Consider the following 14,588-nt stretch of genomic DNA (forward strand, 5'->3'; position numbering starts at 1 on the left):
ATATATAAAGAAGGCAGGCCAGGCCTGTGTGCTCAGCAATGATGACTATGTGGTGGCCCTGCCTTGTCTTGGCTCTGCTGTCTGGCTTGGAGACCTCTGGCTTTCCGAGAAGTCCCCTTCGGCTGCTTGGGGTGAGTCGAACTTCCTATCTGATATCAAGACTTTGAGGGTCATATGGGTAGAAAGCTCCGTCCAAGTCCTCTGAGTGAGGGGAAGAGGAGGATAAGGACTGGACGGTGTTACTAGGACAGTGTTGGGCTCTGGAGAACTGAGCTCCAGGTAGGACTGATAAACCAACATGCTATTTAACACACCCGAGTTCGTCAAACTCCCAGGCTTCAGTTAGTCCACCTAAAAACGGATGATGAATCGTGAACTTCTCATCGAGGTCTACAAAGGCCTATCTTAGGTACAAAGCAGATGCAGAGGCCTCTACAAAATGCTAGGTTGAGCCTGCTGAGTGGGTAGTTGTTCTGGAAAGATGACTAAAGGGACCAGAGGCAAGGGAGAGCAGAAGGAGAGGCCAAGTAAGTTGGGGGCATACAGAGCATGAGACAGCTTAGGATGTCCTGGCCTCCTCCATAGGTGACCTGATGGCACATCCCTTTCTCCAACTATTCCATGTCCCTCTCTAACACATGGCCTGGAGGGTCCTGTGCCTCTGAGCCCTGGCCCTAGCCCAGAACCTGCACCCAGGCCTTTGCTGATCTTGCGCTTGTCCTGACCTCTTTGTTTGTCTTTGTATTTACAGAAACGGAGCCTCCCAGAAGGGGTAAGAACTTCCGGGAGGATACAGACTGAGCGGGGAGGGGGCAGAATGGAGCATTTGTCCACTTGCTGAAGGTACAGGTCATAATAGCAGCAGCCCCAGAGCTGGAAAACAGCTCATGGCCCCATCCTGGCAGAGCCTCATGTGACCCAAAGACCCTTGGGAAAGAGCACCATAACCACCATAGTCCTCCAGTTTTGTGAGGGGCAGCGTGGGTGGGGGGTGGGGCAACCTACCTTTCACATGCACTGATCAAGTACTTGCTGGCACTTGGCTGCAGGAGGACTGGGAGCAGATGGTGTAGCACCCTGTTACAAAGTATCTAGAGTCTTTCTTAACCCAGCATGCCCTGTACTATCACCCCTATTGGAAAGAGGGTGTCTAGAGACTCGGCACAGGAAGGAGGTGTCTGTTTGAATAAAAGTACCAGTCAACACCAAAGGACAAAGGAGGTAGAAGAGTGTGATGGGGGAAGAGTGTGTAGGAAGAACCATGATGGAGAAAGACTTCTAGGCAGAACTGGAGCTCAGCATATGGAGAGGCAAGATTCTCCAAGGAAAACCTAAGGCCAGGCGGAAGAAGAGCCTGGGGAAGGCTTTACTTAGGAGAAGGCCTGGGTCAGAGATGAGTTTTTACAAGATTTCCATGGCTGCAGCTGTGTGCTGATTGCAGCATTAAGAAGGCAGAGCATGAGCATTGTGGCAGCCAACTGAATGTGGGACAAAGGACACTGTCCAGACTCTCAATGTGGATGACTAGGAGGACTAAGACACCCCAGGAACTCAGAGCCCATGACGGGGAATTTGGAAAGGATGCAGCCAGGTTGATCCCAGGATGCAGTTTAGCTAATCACCACCCAGTGATCCTGGCCCACCTCTCCCACAGGTGGTGGATGGCATTGAGGTTTACAGCACCAAGATCAGCTGCAAGGTGACGTCCCGCTTTGCTCACAATGTTGTCACCACAAGGGCTGTCAACCGTGCAGACACGGCCAAGGAGGTTTCCTTCGATGTGGAGCTGCCTAAGACAGCCTTCATCACCAACTTCACCTTGTGGGTGCCACCAGAGCTGCTCACTTTAAGTTCCTTGGTGGGGGGAAGGTTCTGGCCCAGTGTGACAGCCCCTTCCCCTAAACTCTTTATCTGCAGGATCATTGATGGTGTCACTTATCCTGGGAATGTCAAGGAGAAGGAAGTTGCCCAGAAACAATATGAAAAGGCTGTGTCCCAGGGCAAGACAGCTGGTTTGGTCAAGTGAGTATGGATCTTGGGCTTTGAGAGAAGAAAGCAACTGTGATTATTGTCGTGGCAACTATGTGTATCCCCAAAATATCCCATTTTAAATCAACTGAGGTTTTGAATAGATAGTGAGCTCTCTAACCTGAGACTTGAACCTAATGAAGGATGGGTTCCTGAACTCTTTGTGCTAAGTACTGTCTTGCACCCCTGCCCTAGGGCCTCTGGGAGGAAACTGGAGAAATTCACAGTGTCTGTCAATGTGGCTGCAGGCAGCAAAGTCACCTTTGAGCTAACCTATGAAGAGCTGCTCAAGAGAAACAAGGGCAAGTACGAGATGTACCTTAAGGTCCAGCCCAAACAACTGGTCAGGCACTTTGAGGTAAGGACCCATTCCTGCATGTCCTGCTCAGAACCACAGAAAGCCTAGGCAAAGGCCGTAGGGTCAGGGTGGGAGAAGGAGGGCAGATTTAAGAGCTTCACCAAGGACATATCTCCAAGTCCCTGTGCTTGGCCGAGGAGGTTTGGAAGCAGCACAGTGGCTCTAGCTACAACAACTGGGAGCCAAGGGGATGATGCTTTAGCGCCAGGGCCCTTAAGGACTGTACCACAAAGCCCTTCCGAAACACTTGCAACTGGTCCATTTTATCTACATCAAGGTTAAAAGGAAAAGGAGATAGAAATACTGTGGTTGTGGAACTTGGGATCAATGGCAGACAGATGATGCAAATGTTTTGTGCGGCTACGCCATTTGAACTTTCCTAGTAGGCATCACTGTCATCTGTGAGGCTCCCTGTATCACCACAGACCCATGTCATTCCCCTTGACTATGTCCCAGACCTCTGCACTGTCCCAGTATGACATCTCCTTCATTTGGCCATTTCAGATTGATGCACACATCTTCGAGCCGCAGGGCATCAGCATGTTGGATGCTGAAGCCTCATTCATCACTAATGACCTCCTGGGAAGCGCCCTCACCAAGTCCTTCTCAGGGAAAAAGGTGATGTAGATACCTCTGGGGCTTGGAGTGCAGGGGATAGGCTTTGACTTTGCTGATCTAAGCGTGGTGAGGGTTGTCTGTCAACTGGGTCATCAGGGCGAATGCTGGAGGCAGGGAATGCTAATGCCAACCTGCTAGAAGAGTTGGGGTCTCAACTCTACCAGGACAACAAGAAGACAGGAAGCCATTTGTAAATCCCAGTTCCATTCTACCTTAGCAAATACATGAACAGGGATGGGGTTGCAGATCAAGGGACTGAGGCTAGCTTTGCTGACTCCACACTAAGGGATGGAAGAATAAAGAGAATTGGTTTAATTCTCATTCTTGGTGCTGGGCAGTTGACACCAGTCACAGCCCCATGCTATTCCAGGGCAGGAGCCCAGTGCCAATGGGAAGTGGACGAGGAAATATAAAGATAAACCTCAGCTGTCTAGGCTCTCCAGAGAGACGTTCAAAGAGCCTACATTCAAGAGAGCTGCTGGTGTCCGGACGCTCCAAGTTTCCTTCACTCTAACACCCACTTCCCCACTTGCATCCTTTCGAGCCCCTTTGGGTACCAACTCCAATGCATAAATCACTCAGCACAAGGTTCTCTCATATGGGGCAAAGCTCCCATGCCCAAGTAACTTCTGGAGCTGAGCTAAGGAGTTGGGATGAGGCAGCCAAAAGGGAGGGGAAAGACTAAATGAAAATGATAGCCCTCCCCACCCCAGACAGGTTCTGATCCCCCAGGGAGGGAGGTATTCAGAAAGATGGGACGTGGGAGCAGCTTTATCCAGGAGGTATTGCCGGTTCTTCCTGTATGTCAGTGGGCAGCCTTCACTAAGCTCAAGGTTCTTCCCTCTTCCCCCCAGGGGCGTGTGTCTTTCAAGCCCAGCTTAGACCAGCAGCGCTCATGCCCAACCTGTACAGACTCCCTCCTCAACGGGGACTTCACCATCATCTATGACGTGAACAGAGAGTCTCCAGGAAATGTGCAGGTAGAGGTCGATGGCTTGCTTGCTAATCCATCATCATGGTGGAGAGAGGCCTGATATCCTATCTTTAGTACCAGATCCCTTGCACAGCACCTCCTGAGGAGTGGAAATGGGACACCTTTTCCCCAGGGACAAACTTTTGACTTCCATTTGTAAGAAGAGACATTGTTAAATGGGCTTTGGCCTCCATCTCTCTCCCACCTTTGCAGATAGTCAATGGCTACTTTGTGCATTTCTTTGCACCCCAAGGCCTTCCAGTGGTGCCTAAGAACATAGTCTTTGTGATTGATGTCAGCGGCTCCATGTCTGGTCGGAAAATCCAGCAGGTTTGTCTTCATCCAACCCCCTCCCAGCACCCAGGGCAGCACTGGGGTGTAGAAAGGTAAGGAGGAAGAGGTTTTTAAAATTTTTATTATTATTATTTTTAATGTGTGAGTACTCTATCTGCTTATACACCTGCATGCCAGAAGAGGGCATGAGATCACATTATAGATGATTGTGAGCCACCATGTGGTTGCTGGGAATTGAACGCAAGACTTCTGGAAAAACATCCAGTGCCCTTAACTACTGAGCCATCTCTCCAGCCCCGAGGTTCTTTTTTCTTTTTTTAAAAAGACGGATGATTCTAGTATTTCTGGTGGAAAAGGAGGGATCAGACAGAGTAAGAATACTCAAAGCTTTTACCCACTTTCACAGGGAGTTGGGGCCTTGGGCAATGCTAACTCACAAGGATAAGGTAGGAGCTCCTCTGTCAGCCTAGGCTGGGAAGCAACCTGGCTCATCTCTCTTGTGAGTCTTTATGGTCTGTTTGTCTCCTTCTTCCCACAGACTAGGGAAGCCCTTCTCAAAATCCTGGATGACATGAAAGAAGATGACTATCTGAATTTCATTCTCTTCAGCACTGATGTGACCACCTGGAAAGATCACCTAGTTCAAGCTACCCCTGCAAACCTCAAGGAGGCCAGGGCGTTTGTGAAGAACATCAATGATCAAAGCAGTGAGCTGGGGGTGGGCCAGATGTGTGATGTGTATTTGACCAGTTCCCTTTTCTTGTACTGGCAGCCCATCTCTGTCGTGCCTCTCCGTTGGGGTAGACCTCAGACTTGAAGACCAGACACCAGGGTGCCTCCTCTACAGCCTAGGGAAACCTGTTCTAAGCACTTCTAATCCATCATCCTGGTGCCCACAAGTCTCAGCATGATAAGGCCATAGGGAACCCTGCTTCCTATGGAAACCAGGAACGTCTATATCACTTTCCTTTCCACTCCTGGTGACTCCATCTGACTCCTTGCCAAGTTGCTATAATCATCACATATTTGGAACCTTGTAGCACCCCTTTGTTGTCAGTGTGAAACTCTATGCTGTTCATCCATGTCAATGTTTACTGGGTACTTCTATGTACAGGATGGCACAGTCCTTGGTACAAGAGCAGGGTCTACTGCCCCAGTCTCCTTCAACAGCCTTATACTCTGGCACCCCAAGGACACTCCCTACCCCAATGGTTCTGTCTTTCTGTTGGTGTACAGTGACCAACATCAACGATGGGCTGCTGAGGGGCATTGAAATGCTGAACAAGGCCCGAGAGGACCACCTTGTCCCGGAGAGGAGCACCTCCATCGTCATCATGTTGACAGATGGGGATGCCAATACTGGTGAGGGAGAGGGAAGCTTGAGCCCACAGTGCGTGCCTGCCTGCCTGCTTGCTTGCGTGCCTGCCTGTGTAGCTCGCTCACTACAAGACTTTGGATGTCTTTTCTTGGGGTTCCCTAGAATCTTGTGAGGCCCTTAAAGGCAGGTACATGCCCATCCTTGTCAAGGCTCCCTACGAGCTCTGCGTGTAGAGTAGATCTTGCCAGCAGAGCTCGTGGAAGCAATCCCCAGCATGAATGGCACTTTCCACAGGCGAGAGCAGACCTGAAAAGATCCAGGAAAATGTCCGGAATGCCATTGGGGGCAAGTTCCCTTTGTATAACCTGGGTTTTGGCCACAATATGAATTATATTTTCCTGGAGAATCTGGCCCTGGAGAACCACGGGTTTGCCCGGCGCATTTATGAAGATTCTGACGCCAACTTGCAACTGCAGGTACATTTTACCTCACGTACTGTTTCTCGAAGTTATCTCCACCACATGACAACTACAGGTATCAGATGGAACCTCCTCTCTGTTAAATGTACCTCTGGCTGCATCTTGTTCTAATCTACATAAAACAGAGCTGCCTCCTACACAGGAATGGCAGATCAAACACAGGACACTCAGTTAATGTACATGTCTCATGAACAGTAAATAATTTTTATGTAAGCATTGCCCAAACATTTCCTAAGTCTGTCATAAGGAAGTATATGACTGCTGACAAGGTGGCTCAAATAACAGGAACACTGTCTCATGGTCTTAGAGGCTACAAATATGAGATCAGGTGACAGGGGGTTGGTTCCTCTCTGAGGGAAAGGTTTGTATTAGCCTCAATTTTTGACTTGCCGCAATTCTCTTTTTGGGCCTTCCCGTGCATTTCTTCATGTGTGTCTGTATCCAATTTCCTCTTTTTATAAGGACACAAGGCATATTGGATTAGAGCCCAACCTCATGACATCATTGGATTATCTGTGTAGAGAGTTTACCTCCAAATAAGGTTGCACTCTGAGTATTAGGCTGTTGGGGGTGTAGTACAAATCTGACTCATGGCAGACACAGATCTTTATGCAATAAAACAATATTTTAAAATATTTGCTAGCCAAATATAACTGTGTGCCTCACTCTTCAACCTGAATCTAGGACCTCCCTTTGGTGGCAGACCATGCCCCCACTTGTAGGGGACCCCAGGGCTTTTCTCCCCTCTGACCTCATCCCTTTCTCTGGCTAACATTTCTTTATCCAAAGTTCTGCACCCAGAATTCTGTCCTTTCCTTTTATTCCCTCTAGTCTTTAAGACAGTGGGGACAGCCCAGGCAGTAGTGGCACATGCCTTTAATCCTTGCATTCAGGAAGCAGAAGCAGGAGAATCTCTGTGAGTTCAAGCCTAGCCTAGTCTACAGAGAGAGTTCTAGGACAGCCAGGGCCACACAGAAAAGCCATATCTTGAAAAACCAAATAATAATAATAATAATAATAATAATAATAATAGTAATAATAATAATAGTAATAGTAATAAAAGAAGCTCAACATTTACGGGCTAGAAAGGTGGCTTAGTGGTTAAGAGCACTCACTGCTCTTCCTGAGGTCCTGAGTTCAATTCCCAGCAACCATCTGTAATAGGATTGGACACCTTCTTCTGCTGTGTCTGAATACAACTGCAGTGTATTCATACAGAGAGTGCCCTCTTAGACTCCAGGGCACAGTCAGGGGCATTTAGAAATGAAGACCAAGGGAAAGGATCAGTTCAGCCCTTGAGGACCAAATGTCGCCTTGTAGCATTTGTGAGACCAACCTATTCCGGCCTTCTCCATGTCTTCCCTGCGGGGGGCAGGTCTGAGGTGTCTGGATCTCTGATCTGACTTACAGGGCTTCTATGAGGAGGTAGCTAACCCACTACTGACTAATGTGGAGGTGGAATACCCCGAGAATGCCATCCTGGACCTCACCAGAAACAGTTACCCCCACTTCTATGACGGCTCTGAGATTGTTGTAGCAGGGCGCCTGGTGGACAGGAACATGGACAACTTCAAAGCAGATGTGAAGGGCCACGGGGTGAGTGGGAATGGACACCTGGAGCATGCTGGGAATGAAGGGACAGCAGCAACGAACCCAAGGCATCTGGGAATGGCATCCTCTGACCTGGCCACCACAACTCCATGATCTGGCTCTCAGTTCCCCACTTGCTCTAATTCTCCACCTAGGCCTTGAATGACCTGACCTTCACAGAGGAGGTAGACATGAAGGAAATGGACGCAGCCCTGAAGGAACAAGGCTACATTTTTGGGGACTACATTGAGCGGCTCTGGGCCTACCTCACTATTGAGCAGCTACTGGAGAAACGGTGAGTTGGCCTACCCTCACTTTGAGGAATACCTAGCTGTCTAGCACTGATCACAGCTCTGAACACCCCTCCCTGCCCCCAGTTTAGCTCCACTGAGCAGGACCAAGGATGTGGGCAGTAGAGGGAGGGGAGATGGTCCCTAGCTGTCCCTGGAGATTCTGGTCTGGTTGGGGAGTTAATGGGAAAGGAAGCAGTGTGCTGTGTTCTGGGCCGACTCTGAGCTGTTCCTCACAGCAAGAATGCCCATGGGGATGAGAAGGAGAACATCACAGCGGAAGCCCTCGAGCTGTCCCTCAAGTACCACTTTGTAACTCCACTGACCTCCATGGTGGTGACCAAGCCTGAGGACAATGAGGACCAGACATCCATTGCTGACAAACCTGGGGAAGGTGGGCACAGGGAGAGAAGGCCAGAGTCTAGAATCCTCCCTCTAAGACCATGGACCCTAGAATCCCAGCAGAGGAATTGTCTAGGCTGGGGATACCAGACCTTTTGAAGAGGGGCGTGTTTGGAAGTATCTGAAGGGATATGGAAAGAGTGAAGTGGTTATCAGGTTCATGAGGTGGGGGCCAGTAGGAGTCTCTAAGTCTCTCAAGGGATGGAAGCCAAGAGAGCATACCACCTAGAACCAGTTAGACAAGAGGTGCTACTCACCCCAAATTTAGACCTGGAACAAACTACCAGGGACCCCAGGATGTGTGGGAAAAAGAGGCCCTGAGAGTTGGAATCTGAGACCAAACATCTTCAACAAGACCCCAGATTGTACTTACTAGAGGAGTCCCAAATATGTATAGCAACTTCATGGGAGCCTGGTACTGAGAGGCACGGGGGATGATGATCTCTTTTAGCCACAGTCCCTGTTTTCTAGGAGTTTTTGGTTCTAGGGGATACCCTATGGGGACAAAGCTAGTGCTAAGGCAGGCCACAGAGCCCTCTCATTGGTTGCAATGGTCTTAGTCAGTAGTCTGTGTCTAATATGGCTCTTCTTCTTCCTCCCTCACTGTGCCTGCATGTTAGAAGGTAAGCTTCATGTGATGGATGGAGGGAGAGAGTAGGGGAGGGAGGGAGGGAAGGAGAAAGGGAGGGAGAGAGAGAGAGAGAGGAGGGAGAGAGGGAGGGAGAGAGGGACTGAATAGAGCTTTCAGACTCATGCCAAGTCTCTGGGTTCCCATTCAATAGGTTGAAGATTGCTTCTCTATCTTAAGATGGGCCAATCAATGACAGTGCCCTATTAATCTGCAAAAATAAGTAATTTTGATATCTAGCAACCCACATGGGACTCTTGTAATTCTCATTATGTGAGTGCACAAAGCCCAGAGAGGACTCATGGGCCCAGTGCCCATGCTGAAGGTGTCTGGGAACCAAGGCACCCCACATTTCTCTCACTGTAAAATTAGAACATTGTACCCCTCCAGCCCGCTAACATCAGGCAAGACTCGGCCCCTGCCAAGCTGCCCACCTGAATCTCTAAGAAGCACAAGTCTCGGGCGCTACCGACCACTAAGGAACAATAGACGTTGTGGGTCTCAGCCTATCCCACCTAGTGGCTGCAGAGTTCACAGAGGACTCTAAACATTGCTCATGAGGGGGAGGCTGACGATTTGATAGATTTACATTTCAGCCACATCTATATGCTCCTAGCATTTAGATGACACCCGTACTACCTGAAAAGGGTTCCCTGAGTAAGTCTGCCAATGTTGGGACCCCATTGGGGACCAGTAGCCTCAGGCTGACCAAAAGTGCAAGGCTGGGAGCTGGGGAAGTCCTTGGCTGTTGCTCATGACTGCCCTCTGATGTTTTACTAGCCATCTCTGAGACCAAGTCCATGGCCTACTTGAGTGAGTACATGTGACTGCACCCAGAGCTTTCCCTGCCCTGGACCCTATAGTGATTCCTGAATCAACCTCTGTCACAGGCCGATTGACCAGGTGTCCTGGGGAGGTTGCATGCTGGTGGAGAGGGAAGAGGGAACAAAATCATTGGGGGGTCAAATTGGGAGAGGTATAAGCCAATTTGTGAGTGGAGATTCCAGATCTCCCCAGGACAGCTTGCTTCGTTCAATCTGGTCTCCCTTTGCTCCATAGCCAGTCACCAGTCCAGTCAGACCCCCTACTATTATGGTGAGTTGCTTGGCTCCCCTGCCCTGGTCAAGGTTCAGGGTTATGGGTGTCTTGCATCTGCCTACAGGCCCAGGAGTCCTGGCAAGGCCAGGAGGCCAGGGTAGTCCTGTGCTACAGGGTGCCAGCCCATTCTCTGATGTGCTCTCAGTGGATGGGGACCCCCACTTCATCATCCAAGTCCCAGGAAAGAATGACACCATTTGCTTCAACATTGATGAGAAGCCTGGCACGGTGCTGCGCCTTATTCAGGACCCAGTCACAGGTGGGGCTACAAGCTGGGGTTCTTTCTGTCAGGATCTGTGTGCCCAGGTGAGTCCATGGACCAGGTCTTCCTGACTCTAGTAATTATCCATCTTTATATGCAGAACACTCTGAACAAGGGAGGAGGGGTCAGCCAAACAACAATACCCACTAAGTGCCTAGTGCTACTAGAGACAGACCCACTGTCTGATGCTATTAGAGAGAGCCTGACATTGAGGGTGGAACTGGCTCCTGTATTGGGAGCAGTATTTTTTTCTCTCACAACATTCCCTGACCCAGGACAGAGAGAAGGTCTACAGTGTGCCTCAGACCTGAAGCTTCTAGCATGGGATTTGGCTCTGACCCTCTGGTGTTTCCTTGAGGCTCTGCCTCTGCTATCCCTCAGCTTGCCTTGTTAAAGAGGAAGACATGTCTACAAGCCATAATGGATTCAAAAGACCTCACTGGTCTCCTGTTGACCCACCCCTCTGGCAGGTATCACTGTGACTGGACAGATCATTGGAGATAAGGGAAGTGACACTTCTTCCAAGACAGGGAAAACTTATTTTGGCAAACTGGGCATTACCAATGCCTGGATGGACTTCCGGGTTGAAGTGACCACGGAGAAGATCATCCTGGGGAATGGCGATGCACTGAGCACGTTCAGCTGGCTAGACACAGTCACAGTCACACAGACCGGGTAAGTTCTCTGTATCTCCAAGGCTGGGGAGGGAGGGACATGCAGGATTCTCACAGGAGTCACAGGAGAGACTGATGGCCCGAATGCAGTTCCCAAAGGACGCTAACCATAGGAGAGGGCACCAGTCCTTGAGACCCCTGTCATAGCCAAAATTTGTAGCTGGACAGTGTGCAGGACTTACTTTGAGGAAAGCCATGACTGTGTGAAAGCTTTAGACGGAAGCCATGTGCAGAGTCGCACACATAATCCAGTGCTCGGGAGGCCTAAGTGCAGAGAACTGCTTGAAGCCACAAGTTTAAGACCAGCCTTGGCAACATAGCAAGGCCCCATCTCTAAAATTTTATTATTATTATCTATCCCCCCCCATCTCTGCCACTGACAACACATGTCATGAGTAAGTCAGAGGACAACTTTGTGAACTCAGCTCTCTCTACTTCTGCCTGAGTCATGTGGATTCTGGGGGCTGAACTCAGGCCATCCAGCTTGTGCAGCAAGCTCCTCTATGCAATGAGCCATTTCATCAGCCCTTGCAAGAACCCATTCCTGAGCAGACAGGCGGGTTGAGTGTGATTGCAAACATCTCTAATCCCTGCAACTGGGAGACAGAACCAGGAGCTCGGCATGGGTTATGTGACAAGTTCCAGCCTAGCGTATGAACTCACAGAGAGCTTGGCAACATGTACAAAACCTGCATAGGTTCAAGCCAGATGAGGTGCCAGCATCGAGAAGGGGAAGTAGACTCAAAGGCCTACCCTCACCAAGAAACTACTTGAAATTGATACCCAATGGCAAAGGAAGAATCTGTTTTCTCCAGGAGAATGTCACTGGGTATAACAACTACACTCCAGGGCAGCCCAGGCCCAGGAGTAATTAGCCAATGCAAAATAGACTCCATGTTTTGTTTCGCTTTGCTTTTGTGGATCTTTTGTTTTGTAGACTCTTGTTTTGGTTCATTTGGTTGTTTGTTTTATTGGTCTTTTGCTTGTTTGTGTTTGTTTTGATTTTGTTTTTGTCTATATGTCTATCTATCATCTATCTATCTATCATCTATCTATCATCTATCTATCATCTATCTATCTATCTATCTATCTATCTATCTATCTATCTATCTATCTATCTATGTGTATGTCTGAGGAAAAATAGGCAGAGAATATATAGCTGGGTGGGGAAGATCTGGAAGGAAATGGGGAAGGGAAACATGATAAAAGTAAATTGTATAAAATGTTTTACTTAAAATATTTTTTTAAAAAATTAAAATTAATTAGAAAAATAAGCAGGAAAGAAAGGAGGGAGGGAAGGTAGGAGGAAGGATGGATTTGCAGCTTCTTTTGCTGAGTCTGCTAGTTCCAAAGCTTCATAGCTCTTCCTGTTTTGGAATCCCAGGGATCCCACTATTCCCACTGAGGCTCAAAGAGGGTCTATCCTGCCCAGGGTCACACAGAGCCTGAGATGGTCCCAGGCCTCTGAGTTTCTAGGCTCTTTCTTGCCCCCAGAGGAACCAAGGTCCACTCTGTCGAGGGCACAGATGACATATTTGCGACAGCCTTATCACAACATTGAGGTAGTGTCTGGCAACTGTGTCCCTTCAGGTGACATGTGCTTGGTGGCCTTGCTGAAAAGCCCTTGACTCAGACGGTTAATGCTATGGCCATGAGACATAACTACTTAGGCCTCCTCTTCTCTCCTAGGCTGTCTGTAACAATCAACAGGAAAAAGAATATGGTGGTGTCCTTTGGAGATGGGATTAGCTTTGTGATCGTCCTACACCAGGTTTGGAAGAAACATCCGGTTCACCAGGACTTCCTAGGGTTCTACGTGGTGGATAGTCACCGGATGTCAGCACAGACACATGGGCTGCTGGGTATGAAGTGCTAAAACTGCAAGCTGCTTAGTTCTGTGAAATCACCGGGAATAGATATGCAAAGCTACCAGCTACTTAGCCACCTGTACCTGTTCACGACATGCCTGTCAGTCCTGAAAGGCCAGTGCCATGGCCCCCATGGGAACAGACAGAGGTCACTGTTAATGTTTTCATCCCCAGGCCAGTTCTTCCAACCCTTTGACTTTGAAGTGTTTGACATCCGTCCAGGCTCTGACCCCACAAAGCCAGATGCCACAATGGTGGTGAAGAGTCACCAGTTGACTGTCACAAGGTGAGGTAGCATCTCTGACACCCTCACCTCACCTAGTACCAAGACAGGAAGAAAGAACTCTCTGTGCCATGGCACCCAGTTTGGCAGGCTCTTGTTTTCTCTGGGGTACCCTTATTTCTTCTTGAGGTCTTGGTCCTCTTAGACTTCTCCTAATCAAGGATTAGCTCAAACCTGGCTCCCTAGAAAGGACAATCACATGACTTCATTCTTGACAAAACAACTCTAGGCTCTTCAACCTAGAAGAGCTAGCTCAGCCCTTAGAGGTGGAGGTAGGAAGATCAGGAGTTCAGGTCCTTGCCTATACAGCAAGTTCAAGGCCAGCCTAGGCTACAGGAGACCCTACTTTAAACATTAAAATATCAAAGAAAAAAATTCCTCTTTAGGGGTTAGGTGGAGGGATATAGCAAGGTGGCAAATACCTGGGACATGGGGGGCCCTGGATTTAATCCTAGCACTGCAAAATTACTAAAAAGAATCTCCTTCAACCTTCAGTCCATGAAGTCTGCAGCCAAGTTGCCTCACCCTGTGCCTTTAACATCTCTTTCTTTTCTCCCAGGGGATCCCAGAAAGATTACAGAAAGGATGCCAGTGTTGGCACCAAGGTCATCTGTTGGTTTGTCCATAACAATGGGGAAGGGCTAATTGATGGTGTCCATACCGACTATATTGTCCCCAGCTTGTTCTGAGTACACATCCCAGCTGCTGCTGAAGTAGAAGGCCTGGGTTGCCTGGAAAAAGGGCACAGAACAGGGTTTGTGGGAAGGACCAGGACAATAAAGCCCACCATGTAAACCGAAACAGTGTTAGTCTCCGAGAGCCTTCATGAGCCACTACTCAAGACACGAGATGGCTTTAGGAAGGCAGCTTCCTGGGGGTCTCAGCTGAGGCAAGCATGGGACAGAGTTGGTTGGGGTGACACCTCTGGGAATCCACAGTTGATGATGAGCAAAGAGTCTCTGAGACACCGGGAAGGGTGGAGTGGGGTGAGTCTAAAATCCAGGGATATCTTACATCAGGGCATGGCTCAAGAGTTCCTTCTCTCATCATGGTAACAAGAAGCAGCATACTGGAGGAAGGGAAGAAGATTGGAGAAGGCATAGTTCATCATGGTGAGGGACACATGTAGTTGAGCCTTGGTCAGGGGAGGTAAGAGCTTGCCAGGTGGCTTACTCATATCTCGTGACCAAGCCCGCTCAGTCAGTCAACAGGTTCTCCAGCGCAAGAGTGAGGACTAGAAGAAAAGAGAGGATTAGACAAAATTGCAGCATGAACCCAGCCAGTTCTGAGGCTGAAGGCAGGTTTGTTTAATTCAACTTTTCTTTTAAACCCTTTTAATTACATGCAAGTATTTAGGTCAGTTCTAGGTTGAGGAACCAACAATACAATAGAAACAAACAGTCAAGGAACAAACAAGGCAATATA

The 14,588-nt window shown here is 48.9% G+C and overlaps 1 protein-coding gene across 1 annotated transcript; it reads left to right on the forward strand.

Annotated features, from left to right (window-relative positions):
- On the forward strand, nt 1-13,964 carry Itih3 (inter-alpha-trypsin inhibitor heavy chain 3). Its single transcript, XM_028787540.1, has 22 exons — nt 1-131; nt 752-772; nt 1,655-1,821; nt 1,918-2,022; nt 2,224-2,386; nt 2,891-3,004; nt 3,859-3,984; nt 4,191-4,307; nt 4,810-4,978; nt 5,508-5,633; nt 5,884-6,065; nt 7,479-7,664; nt 7,814-7,953; nt 8,188-8,342; nt 8,971-8,973; nt 9,759-9,791; nt 10,038-10,073; nt 10,222-10,335; nt 10,809-11,013; nt 12,702-12,874; nt 13,055-13,166; nt 13,723-13,964. The coding sequence occupies exons 1-22, from the start codon at nt 39-41 to the stop codon at nt 13,850-13,852; spliced, it is 2,670 nt and encodes an 889-aa protein (XP_028643373.1). The 5' UTR covers nt 1-38; the 3' UTR covers nt 13,853-13,964.
- The last annotated feature ends 624 nt before the right edge of the window (nt 13,965-14,588 follow it).

This window comes from Grammomys surdaster, unplaced genomic scaffold (assembly GCF_004785775.1).
Source record: "Grammomys surdaster isolate TR1022 unplaced genomic scaffold, NIH_TR_1.0 125669, whole genome shotgun sequence".
Taxonomy (NCBI): Eukaryota; Metazoa; Chordata; class Mammalia; order Rodentia; family Muridae; genus Grammomys; species Grammomys surdaster.

What these genes read in the sequence shown, in the direction of transcription:
- Itih3 (XM_028787540.1), top strand. Translation starts at nt 39, where the DNA reads ATGATGACTATGTGGTGGCCCTGCCTTGTCTTGGCTCTGCTGTCTGGC. An exon ending in AGTCCTTCTCAGGGAAAAAG is followed by an intron (nt 3,005 to 3,858) that starts GTGATGTAGATA and finishes TCTTCCCCCCAG; the next exon opens with GGGCGTGTGTCTTTCAAGCC. An exon ending in CAGATGTGAAGGGCCACGGG is followed by an intron (nt 7,665 to 7,813) that starts GTGAGTGGGAAT and finishes TTCTCCACCTAG; the next exon opens with GCCTTGAATGACCTGACCTT.